Here is a 16,006-nt window from a genome sequence, read left to right as displayed (position 1 = left end):
ATAGATCCTTGAACAAAGCTTTTCCTACTCGTTTAATATCTCTTACTCGCCATTGAATTTCCTATGTTTTTCAATCCTTTCTGAACACTAAGATCTAAATCTGTCTTCTCTTTTTCTTGTTTACTTTCTACGGACATCAGTATGTGTCCTATCACTACTTCTGCCTCTGACTTTCTCCAGTCCTCTCTCTGTAATTTTATTTATGTGACTGATCCGTCAAATATATGAATCAATACTTACCTCAGTATTGTAACCCATATACCGTGTTTTACCTTTACACACCATCAATTGATGTGCAGTTACTTCTTTTTTTTTTTTTTTTAGATAAAAAGCTGAGAAGTCCCCCTTTTTATGTTTAAAGGTTCAAAAAATATTTTAGCAACATTTACTATTCCTTCTCAGAGTCAAAGAGAATGAAAATATGCTATCAAAGCTTCTCACGTAATTTACTTTCCCGTTTTTTGTGATCAAACATCTGCATTGTGTCAACATTTTACCTCATTTTAGAGCTCTGATGGAGCACTGCTGTCTGGTTGTTAGCCAGAGTCTGCACAGTTTCCTCCTCTATAAAGTCAAAGCCATCACTCTCCAGAACATCCTGTGTCCTTCAGGTCTTTTGTGGGGCTTGTGTGGGGGATGATATACGTGTTGGCTCCACAACAAAAAAGTGTTCCCCCTTAATGTGCTACAGCTTCTACAGCTTTATGTTTTTTGTCAGATTAAGCCTTTTTCTTTTTGCTTTAGACAACAGCCAACTGAATGTGTGTTAGTTTGCTATGCCATCATTCTTTTGGCAGATAGTGTTTTGCACATGTTCTCTCCACTGGTTTTCAGGAGAGTATTAATTCGCTGTGAAACTAATATGGCCCGGCTAGTAAATTATCTAGTTGTGACTTGCATTTCAGTCGAGCTGTTTCATGTTATAGAGTAGATAGCGCCGTCTGTTGTTTGTTGTTGATTGCCTACATCTGTCAATATACACTGCTGAATTTCATACCTTGTGGCTAACACTTCTACATTTCTTTTCATTTGAGATGGCAAAATTCATCTTGCTCCTCACTGTGCTCCTGAAGGAAAGCCACCACAGTATATCAAATTCTCCCCAAGTCCATTTCTAAGCAGCAGATTGGATTGTTCGACAGCCTGTGTTTTGCCTGCTCACTCCCTGCATCTATTCACACCGCACAGACAGACACCGGAGGTTTACCTGAAGATTTAAAAGCCTTATCTAAGTGACGGCCACAGATTCATTGTTCAAAGATTTGCATGCCTCAAAAGGTTTTACAGTCCTTTCAGGGTGGTAGAAGATCTTCATATCTCTCTCTTGTCAAGGAGCTAACGGAAACTCTTCTGAAAAAGTTTTGTCTTATCATTCACTGGGTACACACTGAAGGTGAGCTGACAGTTAATGTCTTCACATCAGCACTCCGTCTTGTGGTGCAGCCTCACTTGACCTCTGATGTTGTGCTCTTCTACAACTCAGCCGGAGACTGTGATGTTTTTATAATGGAGCAAAAAGGTGCTGTTGGGATTGCACTTTTTATCTACACATCGATCGGCTGTATTAAAGAGGAGCTTGTTAACATCATAACATTGTTGTTTTTATGTTTGTACTCTAATTATGTCGAGGATGGTGATTGACTTCTGATGATTTTAGTGATGGACAGGAACTATCTCGGTACTTAAAAGTTAAAACTTCAATAACAGCTATAGTAGATAGTCATCTATTTTTGCTCTATAATTTTGTGTCTGTAAATATTAGAAAATGATCCACACAGGCAATATCATCTGTCAAAATGGTGGAAAAGGGGTTTAGATTACTTAAAGCTGCAGTTGGTTTCTTAATACAAATAACTTTTTGTCATATTGGCTCAAACTGTCAGTGTATCATCACAGTAGTAGATATGAGACAGAATCTGTTATAAAAACAGGTTCCTCTGCAGAATCTTGATTTCATATTTGTTCTACGCTGCCTAGTTTGACAGTTTGATCCGAGTTGACTAGCAATGATTGAAGGCTGCGTCAGACACTCCTCGGCTTTGATTAGTTGTTTTCCTTCGAGCCTGTGGAATTTGTAAATGCCATTAGGAGCACTGAAAGGAAGCAGAGGAACCTGCTTTTTGATAGATTATCTGTCTCATGCAGTGCTGTCAGGATAAAGTGACAGTTTGAGAAAATGATGATAGGAAATTATCTTTTAAAAGTTATCTACTGCAGCTTTAAGAAGCAGTTAATTCATTTGGAGTCTTTGAGCAGGGGACAAATGTGCAATTGTCCTTCCTTATTTTTCCTCTCACTGAATATGTGCAGGGCAGTATGGGTAGTATCGCCTGCATCGCTTGGAAAGGCGACACCCTGGTACTCGGAGACGTGGACGGCAATCTCAACTTCTGGGACCTCAAAGCTCGTTTGTCCAGGTAACAGCTGAACTTTTCATTCCTACCTGTTTAAAATATATATTTTTGAGACAAAAATGAACCTGCGCAGAATGGTCATCGATTGATAGTTATGTTGATGTTTCTTTTTGAGCTTTTTTTAAAACCAATGGATAAGAAATTAACAAAATCAATGTCCGATGCTGTTGATGCTTTCAGGGGAATACCAACACATCGTGGCTGGGTGAAGAAGATCCGCTTTGCCCCCGGTAAGGGCAACCAAAAGCTTCTGGTGATGTACACAGATGGAGCGGAGGTCTGGGACACCAAAGAGGTGAGGCTCCATGAACACCAACCTTTGGCAGTTGCAGGTTCCATGTCATTGTGACAAAATTCAGTGTTTTTTATAACACATTTATAATTCCCAACATGCATCACCTCACCACACAACTAAAATAAAACGAAAGAATCTGCAACGGTCTGCATGTTCATAATAGTGCTTAAAATTTAACAGATTAATTTTGGCAGAATGAATGTGTTTGTATATCACTGTAAGCACTGAAGCATGACAATATTGTGCGGGGGTAAATCTCTCAAAGTAACACTGTGGTACGACAAATCTGCTGTAACTGTCCTGTTGTATTAAAGAATCATCACACGTGTACATACACAAGCCCTAAAAGTTTACCACTAACATATACAAGCTCAACCCTTACAGGAGGGATGAACCTGATTCCTGTAAGCAACATGCATCCTCACTTCCTCTTTTACTTTGCTCACCGAAGTTGTCAGCATCCAAAAAGTCCTCTCTCTGCACGGCCTTCATTTCAGCTCATCTAAGAATCCTTCGGGCTAGTTTGTGCTCCAGGTCAACATTTGGTCAAATAACTGATTTTTTTTCTTGTTTATCTCTGTCCATGCCATGGTATTTGTTAGCTAACCCAGCAAAAAATATATTGAAAAGCAGATGGATGTGGACACAGATAGATGCTCTGGTGTTTTAAGCAGCATCGGGCAGAGGGAGAAGGCCCCACTGGAGCACTGTTGACTGGGTGGAGGGATGTGTTTTCCTTGAGGGTAGCTGAGATAAGACACAGTATTCAGTCCCCAACCGCAATATCCAGACAACAGATGGATCAAGCTGCAGAGGGAAACGAGCAGTGGCTATTGGGCTGGAAAGAGAGGGAGAGAATGCAGAGCAGGAGAGATCTCCGACATGCTTCAGCGCTCTGCTGACAGCTGGGTTACACCGACTTCCATACAGACACACAAAAAGCCATAGATAGGGAGGTCTTGTAGAACACCTTCTAAAAGAGTCCTCCATCCTCTTTCCTGCTGTACTCAACATAAATGGTTATTTTCCCACCATCTACCATCTAGAATTGTGGCAGATGCTTTAAAAGAAGCTTTAAGGGGACAGTTTGGATGAACTACTTCGGCCCCTCCTCCTCTTGCAGGTCCAAATGGTGAGCAGCATGCGAATCGGGCGCAATGTGAACTACCGCATCTTAGACATTGACTGGTGCACGTCGGACAAGGTGGTGCTGGCCTCTGACGACGGCTGTATCCGAGTGCTGGAGATGGCCATGAAGTCCGCCAGCTACCGCATGGATGAACAAGACCTCACCGGTAAAACCAGGGAACAAAAAGTGTGAAGGAATGAAAGAAAAACTGCACATAGAGGTTTAAGAAGATTCATGGATTGAATGAAGGCTTAGAAAATTCTTAAGAAACTATATGCTTTTTAAAATATCTATTCAATAAGATATTGCAGTACATTATGACACATGATGTACTACTACTCTTGAACAGCCACAACCTAAATTTGTGTTCTCTCTGATCTGTGTTCAGATCCAGTGTGGTGTCCTTACCTGCTGGTTCCCCGAGCTGCCCTCACTCTCAAGGCTTTCCTCCTGCTGCAGCCCTGGTCAGGAACCTTCACCATGGACATCACCCAAGTGTAAGTCTACGCTCTGACCTGGGAATGTGTCCACTCCACAATCATCCGCTCTTATGAAGACGGGAGTGTTAAAAGGGATTACACAAAGACAGAATATCAATTTTGAAGTCTTCAACCTCACCTTATCTGCATGTCTTTTGATCTTTGAACCTAAGAACTCAGATAAAGTTAATACTTGGAAAATATGCAACGGCACACTGAAAGGACCGAAGCGGTGACCCAGTTAAGATGTTTTATAAACAGCTGGCATGAGGAAACTTTTGTCACTGTTCAGGATGCCCTCAGCCGGTCTTCAAGATCAATATCAGGGCTTACCAATGTCTTTTTTTAACACATGTGAATGTAGAATCCAACTATAGAGATTATGTCCAAACTTCAACATCCCTATTTTAAACAGTTTCACATTGGATTGATTTTAGTTTAGTTTGAGGTTAAAAACTAGAATTAGTTGTGAGCAGGAAAAGTGTAAAGTTCTAAAGTAATTGTGTTTAGTAATATATGAAATAGAAACTGTAAGTAATGATAATAATAAAGAAATTGCTATGTATTCTTCTATACCCCCATACCTCCTCTGCCACCCACCAGTGCATTCAATGTATTACTTTCATAAAACAAAATAACCAATTTGTGAGTGTAAGCAACTCCTCTTCGCAAACAAGTCAACATGGGAGTAAATAGAGGCTGCCTTTAGAGAGGAGTTTCATTTTTGTTTGTTTTTCAGTTGGCTGCATCTGTGTTTAACTATAGCCTGATGTAATTTTGCCTCCTCAGTGCGAAACCCGCTTTCTTCCATTAAACACACACTCACAGCTGCCTTATCATAAGTCAGGCAGCTATATTAGCAGCACTCGCCTCGCAGGGTGCTACCTGACCTCAGCATAAATGTTAGAATAGAATTATCTGTTATTGCCTGACACCTCAGATCTAGTTCCTTTTAGCAAGCAGCTTCTCGGCTTCCCATTTCATATCAGGTCAGTTTTATTTTAGGAAGACGTGCGAGGAGCCAATTGACTGAGTTTGATCCCTCTGTTTCAGAGACTACAATGAGAAAGACGAGATAAAAGGCCTGATCCAGGAGCAGCTCAACTCCTTGTCTAAGTGAGTTATTGCACTTTCTAATGGTCATGGTTTCACACTGTAGCTTGAAATAAAATATTTATTTTAATGGCATGATGCAAAAGGCGACAATCAGATGTTGGTGCATGGGTACTGTATGTATGTATGTGTGTGTGTGTGTGTGTGTGTGTGTGTGTGTGTGTGTCCGTTTTTGTTTATGTAGTTTTGGCTTGCCGTCATGGTCTTATGTGTTTAGACAGCAGGCCCGAATAGTATGTCGTCTGTGGGTTGACAGATAAGAAGAATAACCCGTAGCAGACACACAGGGCCTGCTGTGTTTGAGAAGTAGAATTGGGTCTGACTGTGTTCTGATTGTCTGTCTCTGATTGGCCCCCCAGTGATATGAAGAGCGTTCTACAGGACCCGGAGCTCAGTCTGCTGCAGCGCTGCCTCCTGGTCTCACGGTGAGTTAACACTCAGCATGAAGCTACCACTGTTTGTCGTCTGCACAGATTGTAGTGTGTCTGTGAGGGCTTACTGGTACCCCAGCATGATAACTTTGTTCATATTCACACAGTGCACCTTTGTCAAAGTCTCAAGAAGTTTTGAGTGACTGAGTTCTAACTAACGTATAGTTTATGTAAGCAGAATAATGATAAATAGCACACAAACAGCTGCTATCCAGGAAGTGGGATGACACTGACTCTTCGAGGATACAAACACCTTTTTTTAAACTGTAGAATAATGTAACTGTACACACAGAAAAACATGTTAAACCTCTTAGACTCCATATGTTTGCATCTGCTACTGCCTCCCCGCCTGTTACAATCGTCTAATGCCATACTGTCTTTGCAAACAAGTTACTACTGGATGATCTGGATATAATCAAACCAAGCAAGACACAATTGGATGGATTAGGAGAGATTTTAATATCATCATTTAAGTTCTTGTAAAAACAAGAAGATGTTATATTATAATGGAAAGTTGAATAAATTTGTTTTGAAAACAGGCAAATTATCTCCCTAAATAGCAAGGTTTGTTTTTTGCTGCATCTGTATATGACAGCTGGTCATTGTGTATCTCAAAAAAAGCATGACAAGAGAGCTGGTTTCAGCTCATGATTATCAACCCGCCGTCCAAGTTTTCATGCCATTGTTAATGCGGCAGGGTAACCTAGCAACAGCTGTGTGCCTGTGCAGATATGTTAAAAGGATGCTGAGGGAAGTAAACGGCAGAAGGATGTGGAGAAGGGATGGAGGTGAGCTAAAAGAGCGAGGCATGGGCTGGAAGATATAGGAACTATGATCATTAGTGAGCAAACTACTAGAAGAACCGCCATGTTGGTTCAGACTGCAGAACAACTAACTTTTCCAGAGAGAACTTTATCCACCCTGGGCTCAGCTGTTGCCTTGTTGTTGTCATGGTATACCACAGGCTGTTCGGAGATGAGTCTGATCTTCATTTCTGGACGGTGGCGTCCCACTACCTCCAGTCGTTTGCCCAGGCTCGTCTGCTGAGTGCGTCCACTGCAGAGGGTCAGGACAAAAGTGAAGGAACCCAGACGTCACCTCAGAGCCACCTGGACATCTGCCATGACGTCCTGTGTGAGAGCTCTTACTTCCAGGTCAGTGAAACAAGAGAAGACTATTTAGTCGTTGTTGCCTGTTCTGTGTCTGGTAAACCGAGACAATAGAGACAAATACATGATCCCAGCAGTCAACATTGCAACAGTCCCGAAGGAGTCATCCAGAGACCGTTACTATCCTCAAGTCAGACCAATCACAAACAAACCCCCACCAGGCTGTCCCGTGTTATCCACAGTGTCAACAACATCGCCCCGGTCACACGGTACATTCCATTATCAATGACATTGTGTATCTCCTCTGTTGTCTCACTAAGCCCCGGTCTTTAAAGGAAGCGTCTCACATCTGTAAGCCTTTGAGGTCAAACCTATCTTTCACTTCGCCCTCACTACATTTAATTCCCCCCAATGATTTTAGCCCATGCTGGGACACGCTAAACTAAAACTGTTGTTTGCGCCGTGGATCAATGCGTCTTGCTGATGGCTCTTATAAACAATAGCTTGAATCTTTTGTTGTTGTTTTTTTCCAAATTTAATTATGGACCCTGTTTGTTCTGAAGAGCTTAGAAAAGTTTTCTTCAGAAGATGCCCATTGCTTTGTCCTCCTCTGCTGTGTCTACCCGCATCTCTCTGCTGGTCAACAGGGCAGCTACAAAGCCCATTTGAAACAAGACATCCACCTTTATGTCACCATAGTGAATGTGAAGGTTTTTTGTTAAAGTTTTTATTCATTTATTTTGTTCAGTAGTTAACGTGTGATCTACCCACACATTGTCCAGGCTGCAGAGAATACTTCTGTGGACTTTACTTTACTGAGGAATAGTTTTGAAAAAGAAAACCATGGATGGTAGTTAAAAAATTGGCACACTGTGCAAGTAGACAGGCATTCTTTGGTACGTCTGCCTTTTTTTTCCCCCCCACAAGGCCTCATCAATATTCCCAAAGAAGCAGAGAAGAGGGAAGAACATGTACCTTTACTGATGTCCTCCAAGTAATCTGCGAACGCAAGCTGTCATGAATCTAATATTTTTTTCAAACTTGTTCGTTTGGCCAACCCATGTCATCATGACACGCAAGCTTTTTTTTCGAGTCTTCGGGTCTGTTCGAAATGGAAGGTAGCTGCCTCGATGCCGTAATAGACAGGTGTATTACAAGTGACGTAATAGACAGGTGTATTACAGGTGACATAATAGACAGGTGTATTACAGGTGACGTAATAGACAGGTGTATTACAGGTGACGTAATAGACAGGTGTATTACAGGTGACGTAATAGACAGGTGTATTACAGGTGTAATACAGGTGTATTACAGGTGACGTAATAGACAGGTGTATTACAGGTGACGTAATAGACAGGTGTATTACAGGTGACGTAATAGACAGGTGTATTACAGGTGACGTAATAGACAGGTGTATTACAGGTGACATAATAGACAGGTGTATTACAGGTGACGTAATAGACAGGTGTATTACAGGTGACGTAATAGACAGGTGTATTACAGGTGACGTAATAGACAGGTGTATTACAGGTGACGTAATACAGGTGTATTACAAATAGACGGTGTATTACAGGTGCGAATACATTTTCAGGATAGCATTTTCAGGATAGCATTGACGGTAATGTGTGACGTTGGTACGCTGCAAGAACGTTAGGCTCTCTAACGTAGGCTAACGTGCTAATGTTAGACAGTTGGCTGACAGACGCCTCGCAAATCACATCAACCATTATTGCCGGTTACAATAACGGTGTTATCGGATAGTACAGTGTCTATTTCTAGGTAACTTTTGAAAAATCTAAGCGAATTTTGTGTTTTACTGGAATAACATTGAAGCATATGAATATATATATATATATATATTTAAAATATATATTCCCCGGGGAGCATGCCCCGGACCCCCCTAGGGGGTTCGGATCCTTGTCACCTTTTTCATCCCTGATGAGTTTGCACCCCTGTTCTAATTGTCCTATTAAAAAGTTGTGCGTGTTTTTTGTTCTTTGAGTATTTTTCAGGTTGTTTTTTTATGAAGATCATTCACTTCTATTTTTTTGTGATACTTCTTCTCCCAGTTAATGAGGGGCCACGCAGTGATCACAGAGATAAGACTTTCATATAGCCCGCCAGACAGTCCGCAGCTACATTTGGATCCTGTTGTCATAAATCTGCATCAGTGGTAGCAGCCTGACTGCAATTACTAATATACAGAGCATACAGCTACTAAACTCATTTGGTATCTTTGCAGGGATTTATGCCCACAGCTGTGTCTCAAAAGAATTCATCTTAATGAAGTGAAAGAAGTGAAACTTCTGTGTTAGATATAGAGGCAGGAGTGCACACACATACACACACATACAGCCCATGTAACTACTTTCCTGCTACGCTGTTATCGCTCCCCTTATTGTACTATTTTCCCCCTGTAGTCCTCCTATAAAAAACTGATACTCATACTCTGAAATATCTTTTGCTGTTTTCAGGTTTCATGCCTATCATTTGCTCACTGAAAAATAAATCTGATCTCCCATCAGGGACCATTTAATGAAATAATGAGGAAAAAGGCACCAAGAATAAGGATGGGAGTCTCTGGCACCAGAAAAAATGTGAAAACTCTTGAATATTTTAGAGCCTTTATTATCACACTCCATCTCTGCGCTCTGTATTTCTATAATTGTCCTCCATATCTTTTTTTCTCATCCTATAATAATGTCCAATAATCTGTCCCCCCCCCCCCCCACACACACACACGAACAAGGTTTGACCCTGGATCTGAGAAAGAGGTATGTTAATAATAAATAATAAAAATATTTATCTCCTTGTTTTCTTCTTAACAGAAATTCCAGTTGGATCGGGTTCACCTGCAGGAGATGAAGCGCTCCAGTTATGAACACACTAAGAAATGTGCCGACCAGCTCCTCCTGCTGGGTCAGGTAAGATATTCCACTCTCCCATCCTGCTCACCCAATGATGTCTACATTTTGCATTCACATCACATGGGAGTTCCTGCTGAAATGTCCCAGTTTTCAGATAAACGATATGACCTGGGAATACATCACCCGTGTCTTTTGTGCTTGACATCACAGTAGTTAGCATAGTGTAACATAATCTCCCCTCACACATGAATGGGGGAATTCTTAACTTTTGTTTTTAGCTGTCAGATCCTTATCCTTTCGATAAGTCAACAGATAAATGTGACAAATATTTTGCCATCTTTCTCCCTCTTTCTTACGTACAGGTTTAAGATTATCCACTACGCGTCTCTTTCACACACACACGCACACACACACACACACACACACACACACTCCATAGATGGGTTTACATGAATACTGCTATAATGGTAAATAGGTCATATCGGTGCTGTGGAGCCTAATGGACAAGATGGAGGATAAGTGCTGCCCCTGTCCTTCCTTGCTCCCCAGCCTGTGGAGATTGGAGTCACCTCTCTCCCCTCTCAATGTCACCACTCTTCCTCTAATCACAGTCTGCAATCAGCCGGCTGTGTGTGCTGGAGGCACAGTCCTCCAGTAGACAGAGAGGCCGAGGCCGGCTTCAGCTGACCCCGGCGGGAGCTTGAGCCTTCATCAGCCCCAGATGAAAAGCACGATAATAAACATAATTTCCCCTTTGTTGCTCCGCTCACGGCTCACACAGTGATTACCTGACTGAGAGCTGCTGATGCCTTGTTTCTCAGCCACTGCCATCTCTTTATTGTCGCTCTCAGACGGACCGGGCGGTGCAGTTACTGTTGGAGACGAGTGCAGACAACTCCAGCTACTACTGCGATTCACTCAAAGCCTGCCTAGTGACCACCATCACCTCCTCAGGCCCCTCACAGTCCACCATCAAGCTAGTGGCCACCAACATGATCGCCAACGGCAAGCTGGCAGGTAGTGAAACTGTATTATTGGTAACAGTAAGCAACCTTCTCTGCTCCTCTTTTAATGAGAATCAGTAGCAGCAGTCATTGAAAGGCCGTTTATCTACATCCTAAATAATGAATCTATTCTTTAGGGGCTTAAAAGAATGAGACACCTTCCAATATGTTATGTTTCATAAATGTTTTAAAAAGGTTGCAGCTATTAATAACCTGAAAAAAACTGTGCAGCTAACCTGTAGATTAAAATTCAATGAATAGTGTGCAAAGAAATCCTTTTACTGGTGTCTGGCTAGAGTTTTACACCTTTTGTTGTGACGGGTTATCATTTCTCCATCTCACATCAATGTACAAATTCTCCCCTTTTTTTTCCCTGTGTGTCAGAGGGAGTACAGCTGTTGTGTTTGATTGACAAGGCAGCGGATGCTTGCCGCTACTTGCAGACCTACGGGGAGTGGAACCGCGCCGCCTGGCTGGCTAAGGTAAATCAGCATGACGCCGCCCGTCAGCAGGAAACATCAGACACTGTGTAATGTTTGGATAGTGTGTGGGCATGGGGGTGGGTGTTAGGTGTGTACATGCTGTGTATGTGTATGTGTTTTTACATTTTTTATTGGTACTTGAACTTTCAAGTACCAAGACACCTATGCAGTGATTGTTAATTGATTGATTGTTTCAACTCATTTTCTTGTTATTCTTTTACGTCCTTGCAAACTTCAAGTGTTCTTATTAGTGTTATTATCTGGGAAACAAAGTCAAGTTAAGAACATTTACAGCTGCCCAACACCACCATTAGCTTACGTTGCTCATTCAATTATTCACTAAGAAAGCCCCTTTTGAAGCAGCTGGAGATTCACTGCCGTGCATGTTGTTGTGTGTTTCCAGGTGCGTCTGAGCCCGGCAGAGAGCTCAGATGTGCTGAAGCGCTGGGCAGAGCACCTGTGCTCCCCGCAGGTCAACCAGAAGTCCAAAGCCATCCTGGTGCTGCTTTCCCTGGGCTGCTTTTACAAAGTGGGAGAGATGCTCCACAAGTAAGATTGATGCTTTTGTGAGCGTACTGTTTGTAGGCATTAAACAAATATGCCAGACTTTGTTATTATCTCAGGCTGAGGTCTTGAAAATAATTTTAAAATGAGAAACAAAAACCCTGTAATTTTCTGCCTTGTAATACTTTTCAAAATTGAGGTCCCCCTTATTACTCTTTAAAATTCCATTTTATAAAATGTATTCCCTGTGACTTTTTCCTGCCTGACCTTCCTCTCCTTTGCCCTACTCATCTTTTAATCTTCCTCATAAACAATTGAGTCTATGGTATGGTCCGACCACGTATCTTAGCATCTTGACAGCTCATGTTCTTGAATGCTGCAGGCTCTAAAAGCTCAGAGAATTAGACTGTCACCAGGACGAGAGGGTTCATGTATGTGTGTTAGGATCACAGACACCAAGACAGGGATGATGCTGGTTTCTGACAGTAGCTCTCACCTCCTTCTGCCTCTGTTTTTCTCTTCCTCCTTCTGTCTGCTGGGCAGTATGAGGTACTTTGATCGCGCCGCCCTCTTCATCGAAGCCTGTCTGCAGCACGGGGTGATGGAGGCCAACGACTCGTCAAATATCCTTTTTTGGAAACCCATTACTGTACTCTGAGGTCCATTTACAACAAGAGTTTGCTCCCCTGTGAACTCTGTCCTTTCTCTACTAGAGACGTGCACTCGAAAAGCAGAGAGCTTTTCCCCTATGAAGGACAATTTAAAAGCTCTACGAAGCGCATCCTGTCACACTTTGATCACAGAGCTCAGTTATGCTGCAGACTCATGAGAGAACTTTTAGAACCTAGACTTTGAGTTAACCACAAACAAACAAACAAACCATACATTTTTTATAATGCCTTCCTGCCGGCGCCACGTTGAAAAAGGCTCAACACGGCATCTACTGGCATCAGCCCTCACTCTTGATGCTGACACGGAGTGGACCTGTTGGAACTTAACTAAGTTATGAAATTAATGTTAAAAAAAAAAAAATGAACGGCAGCTAATAAGAGGCAAAGGGATGTCTTTTGCAACTACTCCCTCTTTCAGGAAGTAAAACAAAACTTATTTCCAGAGTTAATGAGAATTCAAATTAATATCTGCTTAAATCCTTTTTTAGAAATACAGATGAGTGACAGATTTATTGTAAAACCTACATAAACCTGGTCCAAACACAAACTGATGCAAATCTCCAGCCAAAGTGCTAGTGCGTTTTTAATCCAACTAACCTTTGCAATTTTGGTGACCCTCAGCAGTAGCCAAAACGAGGTGCACTGCGGTGCAATTTAAAGAAAGAGGCTGAATACACTCAACTAATGCAGTCAGTGCTACAGTCCTGCAATAAATCCTCCCTTCATGAAGGTGATAAAGACGTGCTTATGTCGAAGCTGTTTTAGAGAGATGTTGATCCACAGTACTGCTGGCATTGCACTCTTTTATGTCCCAAGTCCACGAAATGTTATCAGTTCTCCTTGACCTGCGTTTGTACATAAACTAATCAAGGCTGCATTTGTGGAGTATGCACGGCTGCTGCGCTCAATGGGCCTGCGGGAGGGCGCCGCCCTGTGGGCATCACGGGCCGGAAGTGCTGGAGAGCAGCTGATGGAGGAGCTGTTCCAGGGGGAGGGAAGCGTGCCAGAAGCCGTGCTTGACGAAGAGGAAGTAGAGCCGGGCCAGGAGAAAGCCGAGTGACCTCGTATGACGTTGTGAATTGACTTTGTGTCGGCATCCAGGGGGATCACGATGATCATCTCCACGGCATGGGAAAAGAGGAGATATGAGGAGTTTCTTCTGTGTGAAGTTGTCGGTCCGTCACTGGAGTCTGCCTGTGTCTGTGACTGTAACAACATTTCTTAATGTTTGGTATGACCAGTGTGTGTTTGTGCTCATGTGTATGCATGTAACAACCCCAAAAGAAACACACTTCTGTGATGATTCCCCCAACAGGTGAAGTAGAACACATTGCTGATATCAGGTCAGTTTTTTTGTTGCTATGAATTTAACTCATTTAAATGGTTGCTTGTTAAGATTTATTTTGAGTGAATATCTTCAAAGTACTGTTGTAGCTCCACAGGTTTAATTTGCCTTTTTGCTGCTGAGGCAGAAATTAATTTAACCCAAAAAATAATAAGTTCCCTATTTCACTTTAAAAATGCGTTACCCATAAAGAAAGATGCCCTTAATGACTAAATTCCAAAATGAGTGTTGAGCACTGTTGATTTAACCAAAAACACCACATTAGTTGAATGAAAACTTAGATTTTTTTCCAATAGAGACACAACATGTTTTAGACAGACACCTAACAGACTGGGCGTTATGTCCACAGCAGGTGGTGCTGTGTAATTGACTGACCAAAGCCTGCTACTGCACCAGCCTGTGCAGCTGTAACTGTTGGATGGCAGCAAGTTATTTAGCCAGGCCAACCTGTGCTCATTAGACACTTATTAGTATATTATCTCCCTGCACACAGAGCAGAGAGGTATCAGACCTTTGCCACCTGAGTGATACCATTTAATTAGTTTGTGTAGGGTTCGGTTCCGTTAAATAGATGTTCATTGATCCATTCCATTAATCCAAATGGAATTTTTAATTTCCTATTTTTATAGACTCGAAGGAATACTTTGCTCTCTGTGTTCTTTGATGTTAGTATAATGAGCTTGTTCTCTGGCGTGCGTATTACAAGAAGAGCTGTCAAAACGTGCTGTAACTCATTTTAATCCGACCTCCGGTGGATCATTTACACACAAACAATAATCTGTGCTGCTCGCGCTGCGGCTCATCACAATCACAAAGCCTGACACGCAGTTTGAGAAATAGTTTAGACTTAGCTGCCATAACTCCTCTGCTCTGCTTTCCACTCATGTTTTTATGGTAGATATCATCAAAAATCATCTGTATGACAATGCAAAGAATTTAGTGATTGAGTGTTTCATTGCATTGTAACGTGTTTAGTTGTCCTGAAACTAGACGGTAACTCCATCCGCTGGACCTTTTTGTGTGGTATTGTGTTTCATAAACACATCAGTGTTGTTTCCCTTGTGTTAAACTTAACCCAAGGCGGTATCACTATGGCAACCCTGGCCTATTTTAGGGGACTACATGTTGGATCTCATAAAGAGCCAGCATATAGACTCACACAACCCAGCGGATAATCATCTGTAGTTCACCCGATGCTGTGTATCTTCCTGCGATCACCATAGCAACGTGTACTGTACTCGAGTGTGATTACACTCGCTGCTTTTCTTTCTTCTGTAGTGTGTGTTCATTATGTGTACAGTGATCCCAATGCTTTAAATTCTAGAACTATTCCAAGAGAAAAAAAAAGATATATGTATATATGGATGGCAATAAAATCAATATTATTAACTTTATGATTCATTTTCAGTGTGATGTTTCCTGCTTAATGATGTTGACACAAGAGGGCGCTCTCACCCCTCAATCTGAGACAAAGTGGCCGTCCCTCTCATATGTGTAATGGCAGGCACTTTGTGAGAGAAAGACCTGTTCAAGCAAGTGCTCTTTGCAATTCCCCTCCTACAATTTCAACTCAGGTAGATTGAATTTGAATGTTGGTTCATTTATCAAGCTGTCTTCAGAGTGAATTAGTTCCTGCATGAGTCGCTTCCGCCATTAATTACTTCTGTTCTGCTCAGAAGGAAGGCCAACAGCTGGCTTCAGATCGCTGCCCAGGTCTAGCCTCTTTTCATGGCCTGGTCTGTTGCTTCACTCTCTCTCTCTCTCTCTCGCTCTCGCTCTCGCTCTCTCTCTCTCTCTGGAGAAGAAAGGCAGTCTGAAACAGAAGGCCACACAAATTGCTTGGTTGTGTTCCTTTAATGGCTTAATGAATAACTGCCGGAGAGCCGATCCAGCCGTTACAGCCAGGTCATCAGTATGCAGCGCCTCACTACAGGATTTCTATTCTGTCCTGCTGTTTGTACTTTAGGCTACCACCCAGCTAGCCAAATGGCTCTGAGAACAACTCTCATCCAGCCATCCTCACTTGTCGCTCCCCTTCTCCACCTTAAATGCACTTTATCCTTCTTTTCTTTCCATCTGAACGCTACGCTTACTCATGTTCTTGCTGCAGCCCACCTCCACTGATTTCCTGAAAGCGTTGTTTCCATCTGCTGCTTGGCTTAC

At 42.2% G+C, this 16,006-nt stretch overlaps 1 protein-coding gene across 1 annotated transcript in view; it reads left to right on the top strand.

Moving 5' to 3' along the window:
- Positions 1-15,209, top strand: part of wdr11 (WD repeat domain 11) — a 50,252-nt gene extending 35,043 nt beyond the window's left edge. The window contains exons 17-29 of the mRNA XM_054600413.1: positions 2,311-2,417; positions 2,595-2,709; positions 3,833-4,004; positions 4,227-4,335; positions 5,371-5,433; positions 5,790-5,855; positions 6,826-7,015; positions 9,799-9,894; positions 10,689-10,854; positions 11,226-11,323; positions 11,727-11,872; positions 12,371-12,453; positions 13,359-15,209. Of these exons, the coding sequence (XP_054456388.1) occupies positions 2,311-2,417; positions 2,595-2,709; positions 3,833-4,004; positions 4,227-4,335; positions 5,371-5,433; positions 5,790-5,855; positions 6,826-7,015; positions 9,799-9,894; positions 10,689-10,854; positions 11,226-11,323; positions 11,727-11,872; positions 12,371-12,453; positions 13,359-13,558 (1,611 nt within the window). The 3' untranslated portion in view covers positions 13,559-15,209. The remainder of the gene's footprint in view (positions 1-2,310; positions 2,418-2,594; positions 2,710-3,832; positions 4,005-4,226; positions 4,336-5,370; positions 5,434-5,789; positions 5,856-6,825; positions 7,016-9,798; positions 9,895-10,688; positions 10,855-11,225; positions 11,324-11,726; positions 11,873-12,370; positions 12,454-13,358) is intronic.
- Positions 15,210-16,006: the final 797 nt, after the last annotated feature.

This window comes from Anoplopoma fimbria, chromosome 6 (assembly GCF_027596085.1).
Source record: "Anoplopoma fimbria isolate UVic2021 breed Golden Eagle Sablefish chromosome 6, Afim_UVic_2022, whole genome shotgun sequence".
Lineage (NCBI taxonomy): Eukaryota > Metazoa > Chordata > Actinopteri > Perciformes > Anoplopomatidae > Anoplopoma > Anoplopoma fimbria.
Note: the sequence above shows the minus strand (reverse complement) of the source record. Positions and strands in the feature narration are given on the sequence as shown.